This window comes from Blennius ocellaris, assembly GCF_963422515.1.
Source record: "Blennius ocellaris genome assembly, chromosome: 6".
Classification (NCBI taxonomy): Eukaryota; Metazoa; Chordata; class Actinopteri; order Blenniiformes; family Blenniidae; genus Blennius; species Blennius ocellaris.
The window spans coordinates 28,059,975-28,071,611 of NC_137655.1; the positions used below are offsets into that span (position 1 = coordinate 28,059,975).

At 41.6% G+C, this 11,637-nt stretch overlaps 1 protein-coding gene across 1 annotated transcript in view; it reads left to right on the forward strand.

The window, feature by feature from the left end:
• The window catches only part of slc15a2 (solute carrier family 15 member 2), a 46,315-nt gene extending 34,678 nt beyond the window's left edge, over window positions 1–11,637 (forward strand). The window contains exons 21-22 of the mRNA XM_080498507.1: window positions 2,409–2,513; window positions 9,948–11,637. Of these exons, the coding sequence (XP_080354633.1) occupies window positions 2,409–2,513; window positions 9,948–10,172 (330 nt within the window). The 3' untranslated portion in view covers window positions 10,173–11,637. The remainder of the gene's footprint in view (window positions 1–2,408; window positions 2,514–9,947) is intronic.

Below are 11,637 nucleotides of genomic sequence, written 5' to 3' on the forward strand. Positions count from 1 at the left end.
CCTCGGCATATTCTATATTATGAAGGAACTGGTATCTTGAGGGGTGAGCTCTGAAGAGGAGCTCCTCCAGGGATTCCCTCAGCCACTGGCCTCCCAACACTCCGCCTCTGTTAAAGGTGGAGGTGCTGGGCCACCATCCATTATACTGGGCACCACCCGTTTTACAGGCATCTGCCTTCTTTCTGTTGGCTGAGTAAAGTCTGCGTTAGTTTAGTCTTAGTTATTTGACAGCACATGATATGGGTGAGACATTTCTGTGTTTGAAAACAGCATTATGTTGGAATAAAACACCTCACAGTCCAATGGCCACTTGATATTTACTGTACAATGTCACACATGATCGACATTACGTTAAGAAATGTATTGATTAACAATTAAATTAGCAGCGGTCTTACCCGATTGGACAATGTTTTTATATTTCACTTTCAGCTGCTGCCAAGAGGCTTCTCCCCCGCGGAATTGCACCTAAAAGAAATAAATTAATAAGCTACCATCAAGCAGTATTCCCTTGCAATAATATTGCGATGACAAAGACGTTTGAACTTACACATTCACTTGAGCAGCAATCTTCTTCCACGCCGCCTCCCTCTCTTTAGCAGCCGCTGCAACGTTGCATTTTTTTTTTTTAATATGTTCATATTCGCCATATGATGGGATCAATACTTCCTGCTCCACTGGCGTCAAAAATTCCGCCCTCCGCGTCTCAGTTGTCATGGTGACTCGTTGAATCGGGGCTCCATTGATGCGGTCTTTTTAGAGTCGTGGTGCACGCGCTTGACTCCAGGTGAAACTACTCCGAGTTCATCAAACTGATCAAACTCCGGCGTCGTGAAACCGAAAACTCCGCGTTTTCTGTCTCAGTGTAACTCAATTCAGAGCTCGGTGTTAAGCTCAGGGCTTGTTAAACCTGCTTCGTGAAACGGACCCATAGAGTCTTATGACCACAGGAAGGAGGTTTTAGCCACTTTATTTATTTTCTCAGCAGTTTTGCCGGTTTTTTTTTGTTTTTCCATTTTAAAGCTTGTTTCTCACTTTAGCTTTTTCCCCCCTATTTCAGTTATTGTGCCGTTTAAATTTGTATTATTATTATTATTGTTGTTATTATTATTATTATTATTATTTTAAAGCCTTTTTCACCCAGGATATAAAACTCATCTTGAAAAGGCTGTATTGTTGCAGAGTGTTTAGTGCATCTTAAAATTCTTCAGCCGTCTGAAGTGTTAAAAACCTGCTCTGCTCCCACGTATTCTGTCCCTCAACAAGACTGGCGCTACCGGCTGAATGGACGGCTCTTCATTCAGCCTTTACAATATATTTGACGCATGAATGAGCTCTGCAAATAAAGCTCTGTGGTGCTGGGGGGAGACCGAGCACGGCTGAGCAGCTCTGCTGTAAACAGTGCAACTTTTTAGAAACACATTGATTAGAAAAAGCAGAAACGCTTCATAGCATCATATCAAGTTATTTGTTGGGGACATTCCACTGTATGTTGCACCAGAATGTTTCAGTAAAAATGACTTCAAGTTTAGATTGTAATCATTTTCAGAGTGTTGAGTGTTTGGTTTTGGTGAAAATATAGATATTTTGATGCTCGGTGCTTCAAAAAAAATACAAAAATGAAGGTTTAACTTTAAAGGTAATTCTCGCACTATTTTAGCGGTGTGACCAAGTCTAGATGAAATCTGGCTGCATGTGGCCCATGATATGTTTGACACTCCTGGTGCAGAGATCATTTTGAAAAGCTGCACCGAAAAGCCACTGGCTTCTTTTCCCAGGCCAAATCAGCAGATTCAAATCTGAATTTACTTCATCATGGCTTGTAAAAACTATTCATTCAGATTCAATGGGGGTTTTCCTTCTTTTTCAAAGTCAATAGAAATGTGATTCTTGGCCAGTCATGTATTGTAAAGTCAGTTTTTTAGGTGTAAAACTGAGTTGATTACATATGACATCATGCATAACCAAATACCTTTTTTAATAGTATTGAACATTTCTCTCTCTTTTAAAAAAAAAAGTAAATCAGAAGTCCTCCACCAGATAGACAGACATGTTGGGGGTTTGCACGTTCTCCATGTGGATGTGCACTTTGGGTTCCTTCCCTCCACAGTCCAAAGATGTGTGTCTCTGTGTTCTCCCAATCATTTGTGCAGGATGTTTTGTGTGATTAATTGGGAACATTCCTGCTTGTGCTGACAAGCAGTACCACAGTTATCCGTTATCATCAACATCAAGCAGAGGCAATTCCACCGATACAACACTGATATCTTCACGCTTTGTACTGTGTTTGCAATGTGTTTTTTCACTCCTCTGTTCATGTGGAGTGCGTATTCTCCCTTTTGACATTTTTTGAGTTGTGTATGGAGGGGCTGCTGGCCGTTGCTCTCAGACTCCGGGTCTCTGCCCTGCAGGCTCCAGCCAACATGAAGTCCGTCCTGCAGGCCGGCTGGCTGCTGACCGTCGCCTTTGGGAACGTGATCGTGCTGATCGTGGCGGAAGGAGCCGGACTGGAACAGGTACGGCCAAATAAACTAAGCCTGAGGGAGGAGAGAGTACAACCACTATCTGTATCTGTTCAACCATCTAAATGATCTGTGTCTGTATCTGTACTCGGAGTGGGCGGGGCCTAAACCGGAAGTGGGCGTGGTTCAGTTGGAACTGGGTGGGGCTTAAATCGGTACATTATTTTAAGTCTGAAATTGATATGGATTGATCAGAAGTTGCTTTATTTATTATATATTTATAACAGCCTCCAAATTGAGATTCAATGTTTTAGTCATAAAAAAACTATATACTATATACAGTATATAAAGCTTAATTATTTAATAACATTTATAATATATTTATTTTTATGAACAGCCATATACAATAAAAATATTAATATAGGCTACTCTGTGTGTTCAGCTATATGTGTGTATGTGTTACACATATGTGTACGTGCAGGGCCGCCCCGGGCCAAATGGGGGCCCTAAGCAGGATTTTATTTTGGGGGCCCCCTTCCAATAACATAATAATAATCACAATAATAATAATAATAATAATAATAATAATAAATTACAATTACTAAAGAATCAAATGAACAGCCTCTATCAACAGTGGAACAAGAACTTTACAGATGCAAACGTCTGCATGTTTATGCCACAAAGTTCAAGTGAAGCACGAGCCTCTTCTTGTTTGGACTTTTTCTTTCTTTTGATAGCTCCTGAATCGTAATGACGTTTGGAAGCCATCGCTCGCTCTCTCTCTCTCTCTCTCTCTCTCTCTCTCTCTCTCTCTCTCTCTCTCTCTACTCTCTACCTGGAAACACTGCCTGCTGGCCCATCTGACCGCTGATTGGTCAGATGGTGACGCTTCGCGCTGTCAATCATTGCGTCTCTTTTTTTTTTGTTGCTCTCTCTCTCTCTCTCTCTCTCTCTCTCTCTCTCTCTCTCTCTCTCTCTCTCTCTCTCTCTCTCTCTCTCTCTCTCTCTCTCTCTCTCTCTCCCCGGCCTCGGGCTGACTTGGTGGCGGTGTTCTACGCGCCTCTCGGCAAAATGCAGCGCATCCTTTGCGCATTTGCAGAGAATGATGATACTTTATTGATCCTGAGGGAAATTCAATTCACTTGCGCAAAATGGGGCCCCCATGGATCGCGGGGCCCTACGCACAGCGCGTGTTCTGCGTGTAGGGAGGGGCGGGCCTGTGTAAGTGGTCTGTAAGGCTGTTTATTTTTTAATGATGTGTGTGAACCTGGTGATTCATGTAAACATCCAGTGGAGGCAAACAGGGAAATAACATATCACCCTTGTTCATTGTCTTTTACTCAAAAGCTCCACGTTTAGTATGAGCAAAGTTTTCCAACTGACTTTACTCCACCAGCCAAACTAAGAGCAAGCAGACGGTAAAAAAAAACAGACCGGAGTGGAGGCAGTGACCGACGCAACACGAGTCGTTTTCAGCTCCGTCTTGTCAAATGCACCACGTATGTTACGAAACAAGTTCACCAAGTAACTTTAAATATACTCGAATGAAACGAGTATCCGGCTCATCCCTACTAAGCCTTCAATGCATTCTTTTTTCTTTTAAATTTCACTTTTCTTTTTTTTTGGTTTGCATCAGGATATTTTCTTAAAGGTATAGTAGAGGATTTTCTTCTTCCGGGTGGATCATCAAAATAACTGGTCCTCCCAACTGTCAATCATTCTGGTGATATATGACGTAAGGCCGTCGTACGTGCTCGTCCCTGCGCTCAGCTCACTCCACACGGTTCTCATCAAGCCGGTGGCCGACCCCACGCATTATTCTCGGACATTTTTACACAGTTTCACCCCCTCTGGTGCAAATCTTCTTGTAAAGTGAGCTTATGTGAGCGATGCCGACTTGTGACTTGTAAACAGAGCGTGCACGAGGAGAACTGGGCTCGTGCATGTCTCTCGCACGCGTTTTAGTAGGCGTTCCGTCCCGGGAGCAGGTACAGCGTTGCGCATGCGCATTTTTTTCAAACGGTGGAGACGGCGGTTCTTTCCTAAAATTCCTGAAAATCCTCCTGTATACCTTTAAACAAGGTTGTTCAATAACATTTATTTGCACTAAAACAGAGGTCTCCAACTGTCCTCCATGTTTTAGCTCCTCTCTGCTTCAGCATACCTGAATCTAATGATGTCATCACCCAATAACAAGCCTCTTATTGCAATCAGGTGTGTTACAACTGGGAGGAGCCAAACCCTGCAGGGCAGGGGCCCTGGAGGACCGAGGTTGGAGATTCCTGCACTAAAGTAAAGAGTATAATCTCTGTATTTATAAGTCATCATCTTTGCTGGTTCGGCCAGACGTAATTTAGCTGTACGTCTAAAATAAGTTCGACACTTCTACACCTACATACTTGTTTCTATAAAACAATGATGAGTGCAATGATGAAAGTGAGGCCCACACACTGAAAACTTGGTCAAAAACATACAGTTGTAAACTCTCCATAGCGTTATCATTGAAATATTTTTGAGGATATAAATTGTCGTCTTTTTAAAAAATATTTTCAAAATCAGAACATTTGCTGTTTTCGTGGGGATGCACAATGATATCGACACAATATTGATATCTGCCAATAAACCCCAAAAATGAAACATCGGTATCGGCCAATGGTCGTCTGCCAATTCCTTTTTGTTTATTTTTTTGGAGGGCTCAACCAATCATGTCGCGCGTCATGAGCCATTATGTTGGCAAGCGTGAAGAAGGCAAACATCAAATATATCTGCCGTGTGGAGGTTTGTTTTTTAATTGATTAGATTATTATAAACGTAATTGTGTGTGCCTGCCTCTTTAAGAGGTGAGGCGTAAAGATTACTATCCTAGGTGTTTATTTTTAGTTTTCTTCCGCCAGATGGGAGTACATACACAAAAAGCACATCAAAATGTGACAAAAGTGTGACTTTTGTTAATGTTCCGGCAAACCAATTATGTAAAAAAAAAAAGCACAAAAACAAGCTGTGGAAAATTGGCCAGTCAAATTGGGTGGGATTTTGGTGAAAAACACCAAATGGAGGAGATACCAGTCGGCAGGGAGCGGCAGGCACACACAATCTAATCTGAAATTTTATATTTGTGATTTAATGTCAGTATTAAAGTACTTCTTCAGATGCATAGGTGGATTATATGGGTATTGGCATAATTTAGTTTAAAAACCATCGGCATATCAATTGTATTGGCACATGACCAGCATCATGCATGGCTACATTTTAGGTCAGTACTATACAGTGAAACTATTTAAAATTATGAAATTTACCAAAATCACATTTATTTCAGAATGTAAATCTTAAAGGAGTCATATCCTCCAGCTGTTCAACTCCTCCTCCTGGTCTGGTTGGTCCAGAAACCTTGTATTCAAAGTTTCCAGCTCCTCCTTGATTCTCCCACATTTGAATATTGGATCATAGGAGCTGCATTGAGAATCTGCTGTGTCTGTGTGAGCTGGACTGGCTCTGCCCACACACGCCCATCTTGGGAAGAGGAGGAAGTACTTCCTCTCTTGGTACCATGTGCCAGAGCAGAGCTGCCTGATTGTGGGAGGAGTCAAGGGGAGGAGCCTACCTTGATTGTAATTGGCTAAACCCCCAATGACACTGTATATGGTTTGATTTCTGATTGGCTGGTTGGAGCAACACACTTTTTACGGCTGTTTTCATCACCTGAAGAACATTGCTCGACTCCGCCCACCTCTTTCTCAGGCAAGCACAGAGGTGCTTGTATCTCCTGTCGGTTAGACTATTGTAACGCCCTGCTGTCTGGTCTCCTCAAAACAACTTTATCAACACTACAACTATTGTAAAACTTGCTGTACGAGTGCTGACGAGGACCAGAGGGCGGGCCCACATCATGCCTGTTTTAATCGGCTCCCCGTTTTCTTCAGGATCCATTTTAAGGTTCTTTTATTAGTTTTTAAGTGTCTTAACGGTTTTGCACCCTCCTATTAATCTGACTTGCTTTTACCATATTGACCCTCACGGGCCCTGAGGTCCTCTGGCGCCAGCCTTTTAATTCTGCCTCAAATGAGGACCAAGACCCACTGGGAGGCTGGTTCAGCTCCCCGGCCCCGATTGTGGAACAGCCTGCCGTGGAACCTCGGGGCTGCAGAGACCATGGAGGTTTTTAAAGAAAAGGTTAAAAACTTATCTTTTTAACTGATTTTTATACATGTATATATGTATGCAGGTTATTAGGTTCTTAACTAAAGCGTAGCTAGCTCAGTCAGTAGAGCATGAGACTCTTAATCTCAGGGTCGTGGGTTCAAGCCCCATGTTGGGTGCATGTTAGGTCTTTAGTAAATTTCTCCTTTGTGAGATCAATAAAGGCTTATCTTATCTTAATCTTTTATCTGCAGTGGTTCCTCTCAGGGGTCGCTACACTGGTGGTGGCCAGCTTCCCCGCTGGTGGTACCGTCCCGTGGGTTTCCCGGCCCCCGGCACCTGGCTGGTCCCCCAGTATGTGGAGGGATTCGCTGGTCTGCCCGGCTAAGGGGGGGATCTGTGGGGCAGCGCCCCCTGTGGTTAGACACTGTGCCACTCCCAGTGTAGACGGCCCTAAATGTGGCCCTTTCATCACCTTAGTCCTTGGTGCCCTCCCATGTCTTCATATCACCAGGTGTGTGTGTGTGTGTGTGTGTGTGTGTGTGTGTGTGTGTGTGTGTGTGTGTGTGTGTGTGTGTGTGTGTGTGTGTGTGTGTGTGTGTGTGTGTGTGTGTGTGTGTGTGTGTGTGTGTGTGTGTGTGTGTGTGTGAAAAAGGAAAAAGAGAAAAAGGATAGTCCAAATGGTGTGTCCTGCTTGCTAGTGGGCTGAACCGTGGTTTGATTCTTGCCCCGGTGCTGCCTGCTAGGAGAGCAGGTTGAGAAGCGGGGGCAGTTGGTCTGACCAAGTTGCATTTTGGACACCTGCTGTGTCCAGGTCGGGTTCGACCAATGATGGGGCTTTTCCAACCTGGGGCTTGTGGCCCTCTCAGGTTGCTGTCCTCCTCCCTGCTGTTCTATTATCTCCCCATTGTTCTTGCAGCCTGTTTCCTTGGGGGAGGGCTTCTTGGGAGAGAGCATGGATCCGGGCCCAACATGTAAAGTAAAAAAAAAAAAAAGGCTTGATGATAGAGATAGACCTTGGATGATGCATTCTAATGTATTCTGGACTAAATACTGCATTGTGATGTGTAGATTTTACTTCTTAACAGTAAGATATTTCCTTTTCTCCTTGACATTTTTGATAATGCATCAAATATACTTTCTTGCTTTGTTTCCTTTTTCTTTGAAAGTAATAGCTTCTTTTCATTGGTGAGGGTCTCCACCTGTACTTGTACCTTTACCAGACTCCCGCCACTCCAAACTTCACTCCATGTACTAGTTTATTCCCCAGTAGTTTTATGTTGCTTCTATCTGCAGCCTAAACTGAGCAGCTGTCAACTCTGAACTGTGAACTAGTTTCTATTCTGCTCTTATTAGTGTTTAATAGAATATTAGTTCTCATTAGTTCTCTGCAGGCCTCCTATAGCTCAGTCCAACACTTTACAATCAGTCACTGTCACACTGAATTCAGCTGCTGAGAGAACAAGCATGATTGTCAACACTTAGATCAAAATCTACATTTTCACAGCAAAGAACATTTTGTTCTTCAATAAATAAACATGAATGATGTGCAGTTATTCAAACCTGTGTCAACATTTTAGAGATGAAATATTAGCTCAATCATAGGTCTATAGATATTCTGCAGATAGAATTCCTCAGCATTTTGGAAAGGAAATTGCTCTAAATTCCTCCTTTCTACTTCAGCATTTGAACGCATTATGATGACTCAGAGAATTATGAACCAATCAGAGGCTTCCTTTCAAAAGGTATAGACCACATGGTATCAATTGACCAAACAAGTTGCTCGTTACTGGGTGTAATTGACCTTATTCCGGAAGTTAGCGTGGGCGGCGCCATGCGCGTAATCACACTTCCGGTTTAGCTCCGCGCTACTTGATTTGCGATACGAGTCTGTTTAATTGTTTCCAATTTAAAGCTCAGTCACAAGTCAGCAAGATTACATGGCTGTGGTAAGACATCATGGAGGAAAAGTAGGCCAGTGTAGGCTTTGTGTATTTGTTTATTTGTAAATTGAGCTCCTGAGCTCCTCAGTGCATGTGTGGTCTGTTCCCATGTCGTTCTCTCCATGTTTCTGTGACACACAGTGAAAGACAAGTCATTAGCAGAGGCAGAAAAACTAATTTTTACAAATGGAAATACAATATAACAGACTATTGGTGCAACAGAAAGTATAATAAGAGATAAAGTAGCTGTACTTTAGTTTTTACATTCATGCTTTACTGTTCTCAGTTTTAGAATAGACTAGACTACATTATCATCATCAAATGTATGGGCCTAAGGTGATGGTAGTGAGCATTAATTAAAATCTAACCCTAACCCTGCTACTCGACTGGCCTTTTTGTATTAATCTGCTATTTCATATTGATTTTGTTGTGTCTGCTAATAGCAAATAGCTTTATTAACCATACGTATACATTCTTACACGGCTTAAGAATCGCTAGACCGGCTGGAAGCTAACTAGTTAACAACGTTAGCCTGTCGTCTTGTAGACACTGCCAAGTCCGCACTGCGGCACTATAATGACAGCATGTAGCACTGGACACACTCTGATTTAGACTGTAGTCTGTAATAAAGTCAGCTCTATATGGAATGTTGTGTTTCCACACTGAAGAATCCTCCAGACTGTTGCTCTTTGCTCTCCTCAGTGAAGAGGAGCTCCGTACTGAGACACAAAAGGGAAACGGGCTCTAGAAACAAAGTCGTTTTCAAACTATCAACAGAAGAAATGCATCGTTCACTCATTGGTGTACATCATCATAGCACATTTGGCGCAAAATAACCTACCTTATATAATATTTTAGATGCAAGTCTTCCCAGTAGTTTTCCGTTGAAATGAATGCGAATTCGCTGAAACAGGAAGTGCGTTTCAAACGGGAGTGTGGGACAGAAGTAAAAGTGGGCGGGGCGGAATAAGGTCAATAGAAACAGGAAGTCAGTCACCAGTTGTGTACTTGACATGATAATTCACTATATTTTGCAAAAAAAAAGGATTTTAAGCAAACTTAGAGGGTGACAAGTAGTGATATATTATAACATATTTTAGAGGCTTTGAGAAAGACAGACACTATTTTTTCCAAAAATTGACCGTCTAAATGACAGCTGGACGGCTCGCTACCTGATTATGATGTCGCATGACCACAATGACGTGAAGAAGGTGGCAGGATAATTCCATTGGTTAGAAACAGTGAATAATGCTGACTCTGCACGTTTTCTCCAGGATTGTACAATCTGAGGGGTGGTGCCACCTGTAGCAGCCTCACCTCGAATTTCAGCGTTGGAAACATGTCGTAAGAATGTTTGAAAACCTGTTGAGTCATGGTGAAATAACTTGAAAACTGTTTGTTGTCTCAGTGGAAAGAGTTCATCCTGTTCGTCGGCCTGCTGCTCGGTGTCTGTGTCATCTTCTCCATCATGGCTCACTTCTACACCTACGTGGACCCTGAGCAGCTGGATAAGCTCGACCTGGAGGGCAATTCAGGTAAAAAGGACGATGATGATGATGATGACGATGATCTGGTGAAGATGAAGGAGTACAACTCACACCAGGACCAAGCGGGGAAGCAAAGCAAACTGTAACTGAGCCACTTTTTCATTTTGTCTTTGTGGAAATGAAGCTTGCCGCATTTCTTATACGGTTTAAAGTTCAGTGTTTTGGACGTTGTGTAATCCTACTGTTATGGTAATGTCGGATAAAGAGAGGACGAATTTTCAGTTTAAAGTACCTCAGTGTTTCTTTAGCTTCAATTCGAAAGGATAAATTCAAAAGTGAATGTAATCAGGATTTACTTTAATTTACTTTGTTCTTGTTTTGCAATGAGTTTAACTGCTGGGTCTGATTGTGTTGTAAACACAATAAATGATCCATTTTTCATTTTGCATCAATCATGCCTCGCAAAGACAGGTTTAATGCATAGAAGTACTGTATATGAAAACATTTCTTTGACCTTTATAAATGTTAAATCCATTGGGTTTGACCTGTATAGGTTTAGCCAAGAAGCACATAGATGTGTGTGAATATTTGTAAGGACATTTGTTTGTAAACTGAATCTGATCATGTGTGATGTGTTTGGGTATATGTATACTGAGACGTGTGTCCTCACAAGAACCTGTGAATATCCCACCTCGGACATTTATCTCATTCAGCTGCATATAGCTTTTTTTTGTTGCTATTACAGAGTAATGAATCAATTTGGGTTTTATATTCTCTTGAAGTTGACTTGCAGGTTCTTTCTTTTTTGTTGTTTGAATAGTCTCTCCTTATTAAGTAGCTCTGCAGGACGGCTCAGATTGCAAGTAAAACAGGAAGTGGATATGATCAGGCTAGAGAAATATGAACCTGCCAGTCTGAACCAAGGGCAAAAAACCCCAAATCATCAATGATTCTCTACTGAGGTAAAAAAAAAAAAAAAAGTGTTGAAATCCAACTTGGAGCTCATGAGGAGACATTCGCAGGTCCCTGTAGGCATCGGTACATCCAGCTTCTGTTAAGGATGTACAGCAATTTTTTTTTTCTCAAAGAAACTGAACATATTCTAAGAAGAAAGTAACTGCAAGAGATAGAAATGTGCAATTCATATACCAAAATCACTATTGTGTATGTATTGTTAACACTATTTCTGACAGTGTGTGATGAAATGACATTAATTTGTTAGCTTGTGCTGTCAGACTTCTATCATAAAAATCATTATCGTAAAGGTAATTGTTTTTACACTAATAAGATGTCAGGTTTCAAGCATTTTTTAGTTTTTATTGAAATAATTATGGCCTCTGGTTAAAAGAAATAGAAAAAAGTCATTTAGACATATAGATTTTGATGCATTAGAAGCCAGAATTCTAAATTAACTGATAATTTGAATTGAAAAGATATTGAAGTTTCACTGCTTTTCCATTTTATTTACATTATATTGAGACACACCAGTCGCTTTAAGATCATTTGTGGAAGAAAAATCTCCATATAAAATGATTATATGCTAAATTCGAGGTTGCATTATCCACTCCTTTGCTTTTCTTATTGTGACATATTTGCTGCTCTGCCATTGAA